This window comes from Leptonychotes weddellii, chromosome 5 (genome assembly GCF_054177405.1).
Source record: "Leptonychotes weddellii isolate Sample4059 chromosome 5, ASM5417740v2, whole genome shotgun sequence".
Lineage (NCBI taxonomy): Eukaryota > Metazoa > Chordata > Mammalia > Carnivora > Phocidae > Leptonychotes > Leptonychotes weddellii.
Window position 1 is genome coordinate 96011446 of NC_138373.1, and position 19765 is coordinate 96031210.

The 19765-nt window shown below is 39.6% G+C and overlaps 1 protein-coding gene across 5 annotated transcripts in view; it reads right to left on the minus strand.

Annotated features, from left to right (window-relative positions):
- Positions 1 to 14456, minus strand: part of YAF2 (YY1 associated factor 2) — a 74059-nt gene extending 59603 nt beyond the window's left edge. For 2 of the 5 annotated variants that reach the window (XM_006735230.3, XM_081821498.1), the window contains exons 1-2: positions 14271 to 14426; positions 13718 to 13843 (exon numbers count right to left, since the gene is read on the minus strand). In XM_006735230.3, coding sequence (XP_006735293.1) covers positions 13718 to 13843; positions 14271 to 14296 — 152 coding nt within the window. In that variant the 5' untranslated portion in view covers positions 14297 to 14426. Of the gene's footprint in view, positions 1 to 11828; positions 12092 to 13717; positions 13844 to 14270 lie in introns of those variants that run through there. The other 3 variants (XM_006735231.3, XM_006735232.3, XM_031030131.2) reach the window with 2 other exon arrangements.
- Positions 14457 to 19765: the final 5309 nt, after the last annotated feature.

Below are 19765 nucleotides of genomic sequence, written 5' to 3' on the forward strand. Positions count from 1 at the left end.
GACTCATAAATCCTTGGTGGGACCTGAGCTTCTGCATTTTTTTTTTTAAGGTTTTATTTAAGTAATCTCTACACCCATCGTGGGACTTGAACTCACAACCTTGAGATCAGGAGTCGCACACTCCTCCAACTGAGCCAGCCGACACCCTGAGATTCTGCATTTCCAAAAGCTCCCAGGTGATGCATATGCCAGTGGTCTTTGGACCACAATTCAATAGCAAGGGTTTACAAAACAGTATGCCCCAACAAGTTCTGTATTATAATAGAAAAACGAAACAAAACAAAACCCAGTCAAGTACGATCGAGAACTGCTCAACTAAATAAGCTAAACAAATTCCACTGGAGAACTTCTCAGAACTTGCAATTCATTAAACTCCAAAAAGATAGGATACACCGTATTTTCCGAACTCTTGGCTTCTTTTATGCAAAGACATTCCTTAGGACCAGTGTTTGTGAAGCACGCTGAAGCACAGAGAGAATCAGGGCAAGGTGAGAGCTATCTTGGGAAGTCAGAAAACTCCCCTGATTTAGAAGTCTCCTCCTTTCTACCATTCCTCCAAAAAAAGACACTTCAACTTCCACTTTTATTTTTATTTTTTTAAAGATTTTATTTATTTATTTGACAGAGAAAGACACAGCGAGAGAGGGAACACAAACGGGGAGTGGGAGAGGGAGAAGCAGACTCCCTGCCGAGCAGGGAGCCCGATGCGGGACTCGATCCAGGGACTCCAGGATCATGACCTGAGCCGAAGGCAGTCGCTTAACCGACTGAGCCACCCAGGCGCCCCAACTTCCACTTTTAAATGCTAATATCCTGGGGCGCCTGGGTGGCTCAGTCAGTTAAGTGGCTGCCTTCAGCTCAGGTCATGATCCCAGGGTCCTGGGATCGAGCCCCGGATCTAGCCCCGGATTGGGCTCCCTGCTCAGCGGGAAGCCTGCTTCTCCCTCTGCCTGCCACTTCCCCTGCTTGTGCTCTCTCTCTCTGTCAAATAAATACAGAAAATGTTTCTTAAAAATAAATAAATAAATGCTAATATCCATGGAATTTAAGAAACAAAACAGATGAACATAGGGGAAGGGAAAGAAAAATAATTAAGATAAAAAGAGAGAGGGAGGGGCGCCTGGGTGACTCAGTCGTTAAGCATCTGCCTTCGGCTCAGGTCATGATCCCAGGGTCCTGGAATCGAGCCCCGCATCGGGTTCCCTGCTCTGCGGGAAGCCTGCTTCTCTCTCTCCCTCTCCCCCTGCTTGTGTTCCCTCTCTCGCTGTGTCTCTCTCTGTCAAATAAATAAATAAATAAATCTTTAAAAAAAAATACAGAGAGGGAGACAAATCACAAGAGACTCTTAACGCTAGGGAAAAAACTGTAGGTTGCTAGAGGAGAAATGGGGCGGGGGGGATGACAGGCATTAAGGAGGGTACTTAATATAACAAGCAATGCATGTTATATGCAGCTGATGAGTCACTAAACTTTACCCTGAACCTAATAATACATTATGTTAACTAAATTCGGTTTAAATAAACAAACAAACAAACACTAATATCCACGTGTAAAAGACAGAAAGGAAACACATTTTAGAAGTAGCTATCTCTGGCTGGAGAGCTGTTATGATGGGCATTCCTATTTTCCTTCTATTTCCTTAGTATCTTCAATGAACATGTAATACTTTTATCATCAGAATGAGAGTTACTACCTTAAGAAAAAAATAACTTTATCCCCCATGCTCAGGTTATTTATATTCACACTTGAAACAATTATTTTATTCAGATTTACAGAACAGATAAAACAAAAAAGATTTTCGGGCGCCTGGGTGGCTCAGTTGGTTAAGCCACTGCCTTCGGCTCAGGTCATGATCCTGGAGTCCCGGGATCGAGTCCCGCATCGGGCTCCCTGCTCAGCGGGGGGTCTGCTTCTCCCTCTGACCCTTCCCCTCTCATGCTCTCTGTCTCTCATTCTCTCTCTCACAAAAAAAAAAAAAAAAAAATCTTAAAAAAAAAAAAAAAACAAAAAAGATTTTCTAGTAAAGGAAGAACTGCTCGTGGAGTGAAGAAAATAAAGAATGCAAGCAACCTAGAAAAAAAAAAGGCAACCTAGAAATGAATATTAGTGAGGAGACTTTGGGCCTTGGGGAGACCAAAGATAAAAAGCAAAAAAGGATGGAAAAAGATGAAAGAAGTCCAAAACAATTTTGCCTTCTCTGCAAATGTACCTAGAGCTCTGCCTCTTGAGCAATCACCTTACTGGCATCAAATATTATCTACTTGCTGCTGTTAGAGGTTGATCATCCCTAGTACAACCTATAAAGTATGATAGTGTGCAGAAGAACCCTGATCAGACTATAAAACATGTAAAAATGAAGTGGTTTAACTCATGTCTAAAAATTGCCAGTGGGGGGCGCCTGGGTGGCTCAGTCGGTTAAGCGGCTGCCTTCGGCTCAGGTCATGATCCCAGGGTCCTGGGATCGAGTCCCGCATCGGGCTCCCTGCTCAGTAGGGAGCCTGCTTCTCCCTCTCCCTCTGCCTGCCTCTCTGCCTACTTGTACTCTCTCTCTCTAATAAATAAATAAAAATCTTAAAAAAAAAATTGCCAGTGGGCTGCACAAACTTTTTATCATTCACACACATTCATATACATACGTATAGTCAAACTGATTATTAATTATACTATTAATGACTTATTGTGTCACCATAAAAGAGGGAAATAATATTTACAGGGATTTTTCTCCTAAGAAATACTATATCAAAGAAGTCAGGATATATACAGCACAATAAATGTTACTATAAAAAAACATCAAAATGAAGTTTGTTAACATTTGCACTTCAAAAATATTATTTTGGGGGCTGTCATTTTGCTCTTCATTCCCTATACTGCTAGCCCAGTTTTAACATAAATTCTTATATTAGTTATAAGTAGTAGGTTTAATGCTAGAAATTATCAAGATGTACAGCACTAGATCTAGGTATAGGAAATTTACAGGAAGAAATCCTTAAGAAGTTACTTGCTTGCAAATTTAAATGTTACCACAGCAAGGTGATAAAAACGACTAGAAATCCAAATATCTTGAATCCAACATTAACAAGCTATTGCCTTTTAAACAAAGTTACAATCCTTCCAGGCCTGTTTTCTTACCTGCCAGGAGGATACTAGGCTAGAGCCATGGGTTTCAACAAAAAGACCTCACCCAGCAAATTGCTATGCTTTACCTGTCAGTTCTCAGTAAACAGCAACAAGAAATCCTCTAAACTTAGCTGAAAATCCCTATCAAGAAGGATTTGCAAACAATGGTGGCTTCAACCTGTTTCAAAAGTTTTAATACCCAACATTTTTACCCCAAACCCCTCAAGATTTCTCCTCTGAAGACAATCTTATCCCTCTACTATTAAGGTTTCAAGTTATAAAAACTAGCCTGTCTCAGGAAATGACTAAACACCATGGAAGCTCTTGAAAGGGTTCTTCCAGCTCTGAAATTCTTAGTAATTCTGTAATTTCCCATAATTAACAATATTGCAAATGGAATGCCTACTGAATCTTCTAAAACACATTATCACAAATCATGTAACAAAGGGTACAGATTTTAACAACCATGAAAGCCAATAAACAAAACACATAATATGTTAACTAATTTATTTTTAAAATCACAATGACATATTTTACATACTTGCAATACCACTAAAATTACAAGCTATAAAAGATTATTATTAAGGAAAAATGTGTCTTTAAAAAAAAAAAACAAACCTGTTTCATTAAATCCTTGAATGAAAACTTGATATCCCACAAAATGCTAATCTTTCTACCAAAATACGCTGGCCTTCTAATGCCTTGAAGAGGAATAAGCAAAGAAACCTTTCACTCAGAGTTTTATAAACCTCTTTATCAGAGACAAAAGGATGAAAAGATCAACTAGTAGTCAACCTGCATTTCAATCTAGGCTCTAACACTAATCTGTGATTGGATGACCACCTTCCTCTCCTCCTTACGGTTTGATGAGCAAATGGAGGGATATATAGGAAAGCATTCTGAACACAGAAAATCACCACATGAATGATAAATAATTTATTCTACCCCCCAGAAACCACCAATAATAACAAAATTAATTTTGTAGCAACACATTATATTCTTTCAAATATATACCTTAATAGTAATGGCCACCATTTAGTGAGCCACTGTAATTAAGGCTTTACAGAAATTAACTCATCTAATTTTCTCAACAATGCTTCAAAAAAAAAAAACAAAAAAACCTGAGTAGCACACTGAAAATGACTGCCAATATGATCAGTAAGATAGCTGAAAATTTAACATCTGTTAAATTCAGTAATGTAGTCCCATTATAAAATTTTATTCTCAAAAATGATGGTTTCTGAGATTATTAAATATTAAATATATATACATTTAACAATCTACCATCCTATGTAAATTTGTCACAAATAATTTTAGTTCTCTGAAATCTTACTTCAATTATATAACAATTATCTTAAAACAGCAGGTCCTTCTTAAAATATACATATTTATACACACATAGACCTATACAAGGAGAAAAAGAGAGGGTTTTACCTAGTAGTGACGTGGCAGTTTCATTTGGCTTAAATTTCTTAAGAGAAAGCTAATCGATCAAATTGGAAATTGGCCATGATGTTAAAACACACTTTACCAAATGGGCTTGACTCACAATGACTACACCAATAACTGATTTCATTCTTAACCTGAGCACAGGACTTCTCCAAAAACTAGGACTATGTTGGAAAATTAATTCTAAATTTCTTCTTCCTTTTACTCGTTAGCATACACTATTTATCTATCTTTCCTAGAATTCAAACTCTCAAAGAGCCTGGAACTGGGTCTCAGTCCTAGTATAATTCCTGGCATATGGTACATTTTCATTAAGCATATGGAGAATTCTAGAATTTTGTTCACTACCATTTACTTCTGATAATTCACACAGAATTCCAACTTCTTCAAAGCTTATATATTAAAAAAAAATAATAACTTTTCCTTTCTAATATGTATATTCCTCTTTCAACAAACTTTTCTTGAACACCTATTATTTCCTAGGCACTTTGTCAAGCATCTTTGAAAAAGGTAACGAAAAGCTCTTATTTCCCTTAAGAAACTCATAGCATAACAAGAAAGTAAATACATACATGTAGCACAACTATAATACACTAAATGATATAATGAAGATAAGCATCACATACTGAGGGACTATTCAGATTCTAAAAAGAATACGGCTACTCTCACAACTTTAACCAAAGAGCCACCCTCCTCTCTCTAGATAATTCATCCTCTTAGAATACCCAGCTTTGGGGCACCCGGGTGGCTCAGTCCTTAAGCGTCTGCCTTCGGCTCAGGTCACGATCCCAGGGTCCTGGGATCGAGCCCCACGTTGGGCTCCCTGCTCCGCGGGAGGCCTGCTTCTCCCTCTCCCACTCCCCCTGCTTGTGTTCCCTCTCTAGCTGTGTTTCTGTCAAATAAATAAATAAATAAAAACTTAAAAAAAAAAAAAGAATACTCAGCTTCATGAGAAAGACACAAATCAAGCCTGAATTTATGAGGAAATGCTAAAGCTTGATGAAGATCACAATCAGAGGTACATACAAAAGACAAAGGAAGGCATGTTTCGGATGGGTCAAGGAGATAAGAGACACGAACTACGTTTTGAAGAATAAGCAGTTAACTAGGTAGGCAAAACGATAACAGAGCTGTAGAAAAATATGAGCAACTAATCCTGTTAGTCTGACTCTGGACAACTGGAAATAGTAAAGAAGCACAAGATGAGGGAAAATTCCAATATTTCTTTAATGTCTACCTAATTTCTACAGTTGTATAGGTGTCTGCTAATTTATATAATTGATTTATCTTTAAAAGTAACAAGTTCATAGGTAAAACATTATCTCAATCATAAGGTAAAAATTAGTTCCATTTTAATTATAATTAATTTGTTCCATTAACTTTAAACTCTGTAAATTCAAAAACAAACGCAAAATTTTAATTCTAAACGATTTTTCAATTAAACAATCTCCAATATCACAAACCTATGTTTGGTATATTCTAGTTTTTGACAAGCACTCGCTATCAACTATCTAACTTTAAATATCACTCAACAGAAAACTTACAATTTAGTCGAGGAATAAAATATATTTCATAATACACTGTACTCTTTCATGACTTCAGCAGTTCATGTTGTCAAGAAACACTTCTCATTTTTAGCCATGCTACGCAAATTTCAATAATGTGAATAACAAGACCTACATAAGTGTTGTGACATAATAAAAATAATAAACAACTTTCTAAAGTTATACCATAAAAATGCTAAGGTATTCATGCACATTATCATCCTTGAAATATGAAACTAATATATTGTTATATGTCAAATTAAAAATGGTAAAGTTAAAAATGTTTCAAAATTGAGAGGCAATTATATTTTTTTACTTGCACACATACATGTTTTTTAAGTATACGACAAAAACAAATATAGTAATAGAAAAAATATGTAAAAAAGATGCACTAAGTTCTTTACGTTCTTAATCTTCAAAAACAACCACATATTGTGTTATAACATTACTGTGTTATAAAAATACTATTTGCGTGTTTAAAGACAAAGATATGAAGACTCAGGATCACTCATCTCAGTTACTAGTCTTAACTGTAAACACTTGCTTTGAATCAAATAATAGCATCAAAATACAAAACAAAATTGTGAGAAGTTTTAAAAAAGTAATGCTAAAATATATACCTACAAATTATGGACAAAATAGCCTGATAACATTTTCTCAATCTTAAAAGTTACTGGTGGGTGCCTGCCTGACTCAGTCGGAAGAGCATGCGACTCTTGATCTCGGGGTCGTGAGTTCAAGCCCCATGCTGGGTGTAGAGATTACTCAAAATAAATAACTTAAAAAAAAAGTTATTGGAAAAGCAATGCTACGTGTCAAATAGCAATAGTAAAATTTAAAGGAACATTAGCTGAAAAAGTTTAAATGCCTCTAATGTTCCAAATATTTTCTAGCTTCTGGGGATGCCAAGGGTTAAGAGTGCCCAGAAGGACAGATAAACATCTAGACAATATTACCACAACATGGTGATTCTCTAGGAATAATTACATATACATTTACATAGATTGAATCAATAAAACAGTTGGGGTGGGGAGGTTATAATCCCAGAAGGATTTAAGAAGGGCCATTTGATGAAAATACTTCAGTGCTGATGCAGCATTAGATTGGTTAAGATATGCAGCAGGAAACGAAGCTAGCTAGGAAGGCAGTTCAGATATCGATAATATAGCCCTGAATATCATATTCAGGAGCTCAACCTTTATTCAATAAAGAGGTCTTTATTCACTGGAGATCTCTTTTTTTTTTTTTTTAAAATAAAGGGACAAACATAATCACATAGTTTCAAAAAAACATACTGAAGATAATGTTAGCAGCATTGTGAAGAGACCAATTTGTCATAATTCATGAGAGAAATGACATGGGCTTCTAAAGTACAGCAACAACATGGGCACCTGGGTGGCTCAGTTGGTTAAGCAACTGCCTTCGGCTCAGGTCATGATCCTGGAGTTCCGGGATCGAGTCCCACATCGGGCTCCCTGCTCAGCAGGGAGTCTGTTTCTCCCTCTGACCCTCCTCCCTCTCATGCTCTCTGTCTCTCATTCTCTGTCTCGCAAATAAATAAAATCTTAAAAAATAAATAAATAAATAAATAAATAAAGTACAGCAACATAAACTGGAAAAAGGACAGATCTGAGAGACAATCCAAAGACGGGACATGAGGGATGACGATCAGTTAGAATCAAACTTGAGACAATCACAGTTTCTGACTTAGATTCCAAAAGTTTATGCCACATACAAAGTGAAGCATATAGAGAAGAAGCTGGGTTTCAGTGGGCAGAAACTGATTTCAGAGATATACAAGAAAAACTAGGAGTAAGTCGTGTTAGAGACATCAAAAAGGGAGAATTTCATTTAAAAAAAAAAAGGCTACCAACATCAAATACTATGGAGGTAACATGGAAAGAAGAGATTAGGCCACTGAGTTTAACAAGTAGGTCACTAGGTTATCAGGGAGATCTTACTCAACGAACTATAAATGAAAGGAAAAGAATGCCTGCTGAAGTAAATCTGTTGGATGTAGAAACCCAAGCTAGTAAAACCCTACACCAGCAGTTCATAAACTTTTTGGTCTCAGGCTCTCTGTACACTCTCAAAGTTAAAAGAGCTTTAGTTTATGTAAGTCTTATCTAGCAAGAAATAAATTACTATATTAGAAATAAAAACAGCTAAAATTTAAATATAGATTAGTTCATTAAAAAAATAAAGAGCACATTTTAACATAAATATTTTTATTTTAAAAAACCCCGTATTTTCCAAAGCAAAAGTAATTTTGTGTGAAGAGTAGCACTTGCATACTTTTGCAAACCTCTAATATCTGGCTTAACAGAAGACATCTGGACTGTCATATCTACTTCTGCATTCAATTTGTTGCAATAGGTTGGTTCAGTTCAAGAATATGAAGAAAATCTGGACTCCCACAAATATGCAGTTGAATAGGGAAGAGTGTTTTAACAGCCTTTTCAGATAATTATATCCATAATTGTATCCATAATTATCTGAAAACACACAAGTAGTTATTTCTCAAAGGTTAGTTGCAACGTGAAATCTGAAACCACATCAACAAAGTTTTCATAGTTGTCCCTTAAAATCTATTGGTTTATTTTGTACTTTAAATAGATTATTTATGCATGGGTTTTGTAACATCATACATTGGTTATTAGAAAATACTGGTTCACTGAGTTATGCAAATCCTCCAAATACCAACAGATTGCATGATAAAATATCAGAAATTACGTTCACTGGTACCACCACCTAATTTCATCTTTCAAGTACTAGGAACTATAGCGGTTACACATTTTCAAAAATTCTAGTTTTCACTTGAAAGTTCAATTTTTATCATTGGCAACAAACACTATCAATTGTTTTCACATCAAGGAAAACAATTCACTGTGTTCACTTTCGAGAAAATATGTGCTACATATCCAAGTCTGAATAGTCATAGTTTGTCAGGCATTCTTTCAAGTAAAAATGATGTTCTATGAAAAAAGCAGCTAGTTCTGCTTGCAGCTCCAACAACTACACAAAATGCTTTCCCTTCAATCAACCACTGCATTCTGATATGCAGCAGAAGTGCTTTACTTGTACTTTCCAGTTCATCAGACAATATTAAAAAAGACACGAGACTTCCTAAAATTAGTAACTTTTACTGCTTCATCAAGGGAATACATTCTTAAGTGAAACTGGCATTATTTTTCCTTCACACGCATAGTAGTGACGATTATGATAAATATAGGTAACAATTTGGTACCACTGCTTTGATTCATGCTAAGGGGCCAGTAGTTTTACCCACCCTTGCCTTTGCACCACCACTGCAGTGTCAACACAGCAAAAAAAGGCAAATAACATCTTAATGTGATTTTGAAAATAGTTTAGACCTTACAGACTCCCTAAAAGGGTCTCAAGGATCCCCAAGGTTCCTCAGATCACACTTTGAAAACCACTAATCCAACCACTAATCACTTTAGGAATTTCTCTGTAAACAATGAATTCCTGTGACTACGCTAACCCAAGATATGAAGACGAAAACCAACTAACCAACCTCCTAGAATAAGGAGTCTCTGAACAACAACAGCTGTGTGATAGCTGGAAAGGCTCCTCAGACAGGTAAGGGAGGCTGGGGAACTCTGCATTTCTGAAAAACGAACTGACTTAGATGGCCCTCAATTTTTTCTCCCATTCCTACATCAAGGGTAGCAGGATCTGTGACAAACCTCAAATTAGAAGACGGAAAGCATATATGATAACAATAATACTGAAAAGATCTTTGATTTTTATCAGATAATTGGCCAGGACCCTGGGATCATGACCTGAGCCAAAGGCAGATGCCCAGGCGACTGAGCCACCCAAGGCGCCCCAACACTACTTTTTTTAAATGAGAAAATTTTAACCTCTTTGTCGTATACATAAAGATTTACTAATACTACTTCATGTATAGAATTTGATACAAAGTGTTTGATTTGACAACAAAATCACAAAATTTTACAAAGAAAACATCTATTTGCTCACCACTGTATGTCCAACACCTAGCTCAACCTTTAAATAAAATAAGATGTTCAGTAAACACTGCTGAACACTGAAGTAGTTGAAATGGTTAAGAACACAGGTCACCAGACATCTAGTACAACTAATGCTCTTTCTTCCATGTGAAATCTTTTTCATTGTTCTCTAAAACAACATCCCTAAAAAATCTAAGGGAACTATTACAACTTATCCTGAGAAAATATAACATTACCTGTTATACTTTAAATTACACCTGAAAGTCCACTATAGACTAAGTGTCTTACATGTTCTCATTCAGATCACATTTCAAAATCAAAACAAATAGCTTCATCATACTCATCTTTAAATATCTGCCATCTGAGTCAAGCAGTGATTTCCATTCCTATATGAAGAGGCAATAAGATACTATTTTAACTCAATCATCATACATTGATTGTACTACCCTTATACACACTAAATTTTCTCTGATGATTCAGAATGGTTCTTCATTTCCTAAAGTTTCTGAGGTTTATATTTGAGACACTTATTGCCTTATAAAAACTTGAGATATAAAGATGGAGACTGTATAGTACCTTTGATAGTAATTTGTCACCGTAGCTTTTTCTTTTTTAAATGTTTCCTGTCAGTATGACATTTATCATTGCTTCTCTCACAAGAGCACAATGTAGAAAACTTCAGGTACTTGAACTATCTAGTTATTTAGATTCTGGATAAAAAAAGAGATTAATCAAATTTAAACTAATTAAGGCCAGCAAGCACAAAACTGAAATTCAATCACAGAAATGGCATAAATTTAAAGAATATAACTGATCAATTTAGGAATTGAAGCTACTTCAAATCATGTTTCATTTTAAAATACTACTATGAATATGATCTCATTTCATTGCATAGAGTTATTTTGCAGAAAATCGTGACCTACCAAGGATATAGCCAAAAAAAAAAAAAGGGTCTTCTGTTGATATATAAAGGATTTGAACTCGATATTCCTTAAAGACAAAATTGTCAGTAAAGACTTTGGAGGGAGACCATGGGCTCCGTCTTCTCTGGAGGTTTAAAAAGAAAAGACTTTTCAGATGTCTGGGATGGCTGAGACTTGGCCTCACATTTGGCGACTTCCAGACAGAATCAGTTCAAAGGTCAGTTTGACCCAAGCAATTCAAGTACCGTAGGTCAGTCACACAAACAAGTCATTAGCAAACTGCATCTTCTGCTCTGCACCTATCCAGTCCCTGCTTTGATAATCTCCAACCTTACCCATGAAACTACCCTAACTGCTAATTAACATGCTAGTTGTACAAAATTATTTCTTCCAGCTCCTGAAACGTTTGCTTCTCACTAGTATTCTGCAATCTGTTTTTCTAACATTACCAGAGAAGGAAATATTTTGTGGTGCAGTCAGTATCTGCCCTATTAACAATGACCTGTTCCATTATTCTATCCAAACATGGATTCCACTCTGAATTGCAGAAACAGTGGCAGGAAAATAACAGATAACACAGAAATTAGAGCTCTTAGGTTTAACTTAGGGCCAAAATCAAAAGAGAAGAGACAATTCAGCGAGAGGAAGGAAGAAGCTGAGAGGGTCGTAGTGTAGAACACTTACTTTTAGGAACAGAGAGTCCCTTAGACTTCTGGTGAGTTGCCCAGAGCCTCTTCAGTTTCAATCCAAATGACAATGCTTCTCTGAGTCCTCCTCAAGTAATGTTTCCACCACTAAAAATTGGATCTACAAGAGCTCAGATGTACTGGTAAAAAAATATCAGGGGCCCCCATGTGGGCCTCAAGACTCTTTTAAACTAGGCCCACTTCTCTGTCCTGGGCCAACTCCCCTGTGCACTATATTCCTTCTTCTTCCAGGTGCCAGGTATTCAGCCTGTTTCTTCTCTTCTGAGCTGCCACCACCTACTCTATTTCTTAGGGTTCCTCTAACCCCAAGACTGGCTGTGGAGTAGGACAACAGCTTCCCCCCTTCCTTGCTGTCCCTGCAAATAAACATATAGGCTCTTCTAATTTCAGTATTTTTTCTAATGGCTACAAGAAAATAGAGAGGAAACAACAAAAAGCAACAACATCGTACTAGAGATTAAGATTATAATAATTGTCTCCACTTTAAAGTTCCTGCCTCCAAAAACCATTTTCTGAAAATTGCTGGAGTGTTTTAAGAAGTATAAAGTACTAACATAGATACACAAATATATTCTAACCAAATCCAACCTTATATAAAGATATACTCTACTTTTCAAAACACTTAAATCACGGGTCCAAAAATAGTTGCCACATTCACTTTAGGAAATAGGTGTTTTTATTTTTAGAATGCTCTATTATATTCCCTCGAATTTAGAAGATGTTTTAAAGTTTGCTTCTTAAAGGATATCATGAAAAATGCTCAATACGTTTTATCCAACGTAAATGAAAATATACAAAAAGCACATTATGATCCACAAAAAGACAGGTATGTCAAAAGCAGCTAGCTTCACTAAGCAAATCTCAAAATTTAAGTTTTGCCAACCATTTGTCCCTACATTTTAAAAATTTAATAAATTGCTGTAAATGGGGTTTAAAAATCTGGATATCTCATTTTTAGAAATCTAACTCCTACTGAATATATAAATCTAATGTCAATTTTGAGTAAGGCCTTTTTTAAAGCAACAATATATCACATCAGTATTCGTATACTTTTGTGACAGCATAGTTTCTAACAGACTTTCTAATATCAAAATACATGATGTCTAAATATTAACCTATAAATCACATTATTACAATAAATTCAAAGGCTACTTTCCTATAAAGGTGAAGGAACTCTGTAACCAAGTGTTGGCAGATCAAGAATGTCAGACTTTGAATTTCCTCTATGATTTTCTTTATCCACTTAATTCACTTAAGTGGTTTTTTAAAAAGAACGACCTATTATTCTGTAAGCCTACAATAAAATAAAGACTGAAAATAGGCAGAGATCATTTCATCTCATTTGTATAGTCTAAGAGATTGCCATTTAATCAAACTAAAAATATTCAAATACTTTAAGTAAAAATGTGTCCCTGTGACTGGGCTCACCTCCAGCTATTTATAAAATCTTAGAGAATAAGAATAAAAATACTAACCAAAACCTTGACCTGACCCTTCCAGACATCTATATCAAAAAAAAAAAAAAATGAAGTTTAACCTATTGTGTATTCTATAATCAGATACTTTTTTTTTTTTGAGGAACGAAATTAAATTACATCTTTTGCTTCTACAGAAGATTTCATGGTTTTTCTTTGATTCCTACACACTAACACAACAATGCAGCCAACATTATTATACCCGGAATGGGGGGGGGGGGCATTACACCCAGCAATACGAATTAAATCGCAGTAGCTAATGCCTCCCTTAAATAATTTATTCTCTCTTGGCAGCAAATAACGTTACGGCCTCTTCAATTACCCAACACCGCAAACCATCGCTTGGGTCGCGATCAATCTGACCCAATTCCTATCGCGGCCACCACCTCAGTCTCGCCTCCTCCCGCCGGGTCTGCAAGTGTCACGGGAGGGGGCGGCAGTCGCAGGGGCGTCCTCTGCGCCGCGACCCGGGCGGCCGACGGCGCGCGGGGCAGGCCCAGGACTCACCGGGTGGAGGTGCCCTTCCGCACATCGCACATCATGCACTTGAAGGCCTCGGCGCTGTTCCGGAAGGTGCAGACGCTACAGTCCCAGTAACCCTCATCCGAGGACGGCTTCGGCTGCCGCTTCGGCCTGCAGGACACAACCCGGACACGACGCGGCGCGGGGTTATCAGCAGGCCGCGCCCGGCGCCCGGGCCCCGCGGCCGCCCCCGCCCCGCCCCCCGCCCCAATTCCGCGACCCCCGCCCCGCGGGCCCCTGGCGCGCCGCGCTCCGGCTCGGAGTGGGAGGGAAGTCAGGATGGGGGAGGGCGCGGGCGCGGCCGCAGTCGCCGCCGCTCTGACACCCCGGACTGCCGCTCCGGCCGCCGCCATCGCGGTTCCATTGTGGGGCGGCCAGCGCCGGCCCCTCACGCGGCAGCGCTCGCGCAGCAGCGGCGCCGGCGCCGCCCCCGTTCTGGCCCCGCTGCCCGGGCGGCGAGCGAGACCGCCGCCCGAAACCCGGCGCGAGGGCCCCGCCGCCTGCACAGTCCGGGCCCCGGGGGCCCGGGCGCTGTTACCTGGTCGGGCTCTTCTTGTCTCCCATGGCTTGGCTACAAATGCACGCCGAGAGTCGCCGCCGCGGCCGCTCTGTTTGTCAATAAGGAGGATAATAAGCCGGGCGGAAGCGGGCGGGGGAGGAGGGAGGAGGGGGCGGGGAAGGCCGCACCGCCGTGCTCGGGAGCCGCCGCCGGATCCCACGCAGCCTCCAGCTGTCGGGGAAACTCCTGCCTGGGCGCACGTGACCCGCGCCGGCCAACCAGCGGCGGCGCCGGAGACTTCAAACGCGGCCAGCGCGGCCCAACACCCGCGGCGAGTTCTCGGGCGCGCGGCGTGGGGGTGGTCGCTGCAGCCCGGGGCGCCGCCGCCGCCTCTTCGGCCGGTTCTCCGCGCTTCCCCACCGCATTCCGGGGGGTGGCGGGGGTGGCCACCCGCTCCCGAGCCCCTCTGGCGGGGGATGCTCAGTCATCCCGCGGGAAGTGTGCTCCCAGGTGGGGCCGGCGCTTGGAGGTCAGCCCAGCTCGGGAGGAGTGCCCGGGCGCGGTCTCCAGGTAGAACCGCTTTCCCGGCCTCGGCGGTCCTCGGCTCCTCAGACTCAGCCCGAGGGATACCTGGGGGAAGGGGGGAACCAACCACTATTGAGCGCCATTGCTAGGTGCCTTAAAATACTGATTTTCTGTACGCAAATCTCTGCCAAGAAGGTATTGTGGCCCTTAATTTAGAGGAAACGAAACCGAGGCTCAAGAGGTTAGGTGACTTCTTCTGTATTATATAATTAGAAGATGACAAAGCCAGGAATTTAACCTTGGTTTTAATTCCAAATGCACTCTTTTGGCCCCCTAGTACTCTACAGTAACTGCTTTAGAAGAAAACAAAACAAAAAACTCATAAGCCCTTTTTTTAAAATAACGAGTTTACATATTCCCTGAATGCTATCTGTTGACTAAGAAAGGAACCCCTTTCTCCCAAGTCTCATTACCTCAGCATACTAGATGCCCTCATCTCATACCAGACTCTAGCAACAACCATCTAACTGGTCTCGGAAGCAGCCCCCCACCTCCCCAGTCTATTCGGTGATCTACAGCCAGATTAAAAATAAAATACTGACAACCTTAGGCTACCACTCTGATCCAGTACTTGGCTAAGGCTCTCAGACTCCATAGCTTGGCATTCAAAGATTTCAACTTTCTCGCTATTTCCCTATCCAACTCCCCATCAGAAAAGCTACCTCCTGACAAAGCAGATGAAATCATGTATTCCTTTCCCAAAACTCTTCCTTTACTCACATGGGTGGCTTCTGCATAAAATATTTTCCTCTTCTCTCAGCTTGTACTGTTTCTACCTATCTTTCTAGTTTCACAGCAAGTCCGAATTCCTGATCTGAGTAACTGAAAGAATCTTTTTTTTTTTTAAAGATTTTATTTATTTATTTGAGAGAGAGAATGAGATAGAGAGAGCATGAGACGGGGGAGGGTCAGAGGGAGAAGCAGGCTTCCCGCTGAGCGGGGAGTCCGATGCGGGACTCGATCCATGGACTCCAGGATCATGACCTGAGCCGAAGGCAGTTGCTTAACCAACTGAGCCACCCAGGCGCCCCAGCTGAAAGAATCTTAATGTACTGTAAAGGAACTAGTAAAGTCAGAATTCCCAGGTTCTCAGCCACTTCACTGATGGACCTTGGAAATTGTGCTTAAGTTCTGTAATTCTCAACTTCTTCTCTGCAAAATGGTATCTATAATTATTATGAGGTGGTGCGATTAATAAAAAAAAATAGCTAAAATACCTATGGTAGCCCTTTTAGAAGAACTAGGAACCCAGTTTTTTTAGCATTATATGCCAGGCGCTTTGTAAATCTCTTCACACGAATGCCTTATTTTTATTTTTATTTTTTTTTAAGATTTTACTTATTTATTTGACAGAGAGAGACACAGCGAGAGAGGGAACAAAAGCAGGGGGAGTGGAAGAGGGAGAAGCAGGCTTCCTGCAGAGCAGGGAGGCTGATGTGGGGCTCAATCCCAGGACCCTGGGATCATGACCTGAGCCAAAGGTAGATGCTTAAGGACTGAGCCACCCAAGTGCCCCCAGAATGCCTTATTTTTAAAGGACTCAAAGTATTATGCAAATATTCTCGTCAACAAGCCTGTCCCTTCATTTGAAAGATAAGGAATTTAGGCCCCAGGTTAAATGTTTTTTCTTTAATGAAAAGGCCAGGTTTAGAGCTCAGATATCTTATTTGTCTTTTACTAAACCACGGTTTCTGATTAAATCACCTCAATTTACAGGGGTCCCTGAACTCGCTGCACCATCTGTGCTTTTTTGAAAGTGTCACTTACCAGACTCCGACATCAAATTGGAAACCTTGAGGAGTATGATTGAGAAAAGCAAACAAGAGATCTAAGGCCCAGTCTTCAATCTTTCAGTAATACAATGGGTAAACTTAGGTAAGTCACTTCCAATTTTCCATCTGTAAAAATAAAGGAGTTAAAACTATTACTTTAAGGTCCCCTCCAAGTCTAAGGCATTATGATGTTTTAAAATTCCTCAACTAGATGGATAAGGAGACTGGCAAGAACTGGTCTACTTGCAAAAGTGATGGCAACAATGTATTTTTAAGTCAAAAGAAAACCAAATCACTCTAAAACTCTCCCATGCTGCGTATCACCCTTTCACTAGAATACAGCCTCCACCACTGGAAAGTAAACTCCATTTCTGAATCATATAATCAAGAAGGGCAGGAACTTTTATATTTTGTCTTCATCACTGCATGTCCAGCCCCTAGAATAGTCTGACACATAGTTGGTAGTCAGTAAATATTCTGAGAATGAATACATTCACTTATGTCCCAGTTCTTGAGTGAGATATGTTTGCATACCAGGATTTATAGCCTGTTAAACATACTGTGTGCAGAGGATGGCCAATCAATGCTGAAATGTACAATACCACTTCCACCTGAACTTTACAACTCTGCAAAGTATGGTAGCCCTTTTAGAAGAACTAGGAACCCAGTTTCAGTGCCCTTGCACTCCCATTTATTGGTGCTTCTTTGAGAAAAAAAAACCTTCCTGTAGCAGGCTTCCATGGAGAGAGTACTACAGAAGCTACTCCTCCTACTTTACCCAAAAATCATACCTTTTTCCTATAGCATTTCCTACTAATCTGGAATAGTGGCCAATGGAGAAGATAAAGATCCTTGTCACTAGAGTGACCCAGATTCTTACCTGTTCAGTGTCTTGTCAGTACATTAACAGTTCACTACTTTAGACATGCAGTTCACTAGGGGCACTTGTAAAATGACACAAGCACTTTAACAATAGTTTTAACAATTTAAGAATAAAGTGTTGAAATTTTCTAATGATTTACCTTTTAAAAATTAAAATAATCCCTAGGTCATTTATATAATAATACTCACTTTCATTCTGATATGCTTCCTAGGGGCGCCTGGGTGGCTCAGTCGTTAAGCGTCTGCCTTCGGCTCAGGTCATGATCCCGGGGTCCTGGGATCGAGCCCCGCGTCGGGCTCCCTGCTTGGCGGGAAGCCTGCTTCTCCCTCTCCCACTCCCCCTGCTTGTGTTCCCTCGCTCGCTGTGTCTCTCTCTGTCAAATAAATAAATAAATAAACATCTGATATGCTTCCTAGAATGGCAGAGACTGAAAAATTACTGCAACTGTCCATGGGATCCTGTGTACAGGTGAACAGTAATCTACTCTCTGTTGAGGTGGATGATGAGATTGAGAGCCTGTCTTAGATCAAGAGACTGACCGTGGGATCCCAGAGACCCCAGGTGGTTCTGATTAGCCCTGAGTTTCTAACAAGAAGGCAAACACAATAATAAAACCTATGTATTAAACTTTTCTATATAGTTGTTTGATAAGGGGAACTAATACCTCAAGTAAGACTGCAATGTGAGGAAAACGGTATAACTGAGGGAGAAATAAGCTACAAATCTTCCCTGACAGAACTCAGAATGAAGGATAACAATAATTAACTGCAACTGTAAAAACAATCACATTTTTTTTTTTAAGATTTTATTTATTTATTTGACAGAGAGAGACATAGCGAGAAAAGGAACACAGCAGGGGCAGTGGGAGAGGGAGAAGCAGGCTTCCCGCCGAGCAGGGAGCCTGATGCGGGGCTTGATTCCGGGACCCCGGGATCGTGACCTGAGCCAAAGGCAGACACTTAACCAACTGAGCCACCCAGGCGCCCCAAAACAATCACATTTTAAAAGATTGATTTTTTTGTTTTTTGTTTAGTTGGTTGGTGTTTTGTTTTTGTAAAGCGGAGATACCTTTCCTGATTTTGTTCATTATAAAAGTTATATGTTACCATGCTATTAGTTTCTAGGTACCAAAATAAAATACCACAGACTGGGTGGCTTTAACAAAAGAAATTTATTTTCTCACAATTCTGGAAGCTACAGTGTGAAATCAAGGTGTCAGCAGGGTTGGTTTCTTCTGAGGCCTCTCTCATTGGCTTGTGGATGGCCACCACCTCTCTGTGTGTGTCTGTGTCCTAATCTCTTCTTATAAGGACACCAGTCATATTAGGTTAGGGCCTCCCTTATTGACCTAATTTTATCTTAATTACCTCTTTGAAGGTCCTATATCCAAACAGAGTCACATACTGAGATACTGGGCGATTAGGACTTCAACATGAATTTGCAGGGTGCACTGGCACAATTAAGCTCATAACACCAGCATAAAGAGGGCAGCAAAGATTTTTCAAATTAACTTTTCCAGTGTATTATTGTAACATTACTAGTACAGGTTCCCAGTCCTCATCTGAAAGCCTTAAGCCTGGATATTTTTCATTAGTAAGACATTTTGGGATTTTCAAAATGCATTATGGTACAAATACTACATAATTACATAACCCTCCAAGTGGGTTCTCAAATAGTGCCCCATAATCAAATGCATTAATATTTCTGCAAAATATATAAATATTCACGCCATGTGAGAAAATAAAGTCCATAAATCATCTTACCTCAGTGCTACTCGGGTTTTACTGCTGAATGATTACAGATCAGGTAAAATATGAAAATGTTTTCAGTTTTCAGTGCTTTTTGGATTACAGGAATACAGAAAAAGGACTTGAGGACAAAATAAAATTGAAAAGATTAAGATTAAAAATGTCCACACCTTTTTTTTCCTTTCTTCTTCTTTTTTTTTTGTAAGTATACTCTTTAATCCCTATCCTCTATTCCCCCAACCCCCACCCCCCATTCACCTCCCCCTTGATAACCATCAGTTTGTTCTCTATAGTTAAGAGTGTGTTTCTTGGTTTATCTCTCACTCTTTTTCTTCTTCTTTTTTTTTTTTTAACATATAATGTATTATTTGTTTCAGAGGTACAGGTCTGTGATTCATCAGTCTTACACAATTCACAGCACTCATCATAGCACATACCCTCCCCAATGTCTATCACCCAGCCACCCCATCCCTCCCACCCCCGACCACTCCAGCAACCCTCAGTTTGTTTCCTGAGATAAGAATTCCTCGTATCAGTGAGGTCATA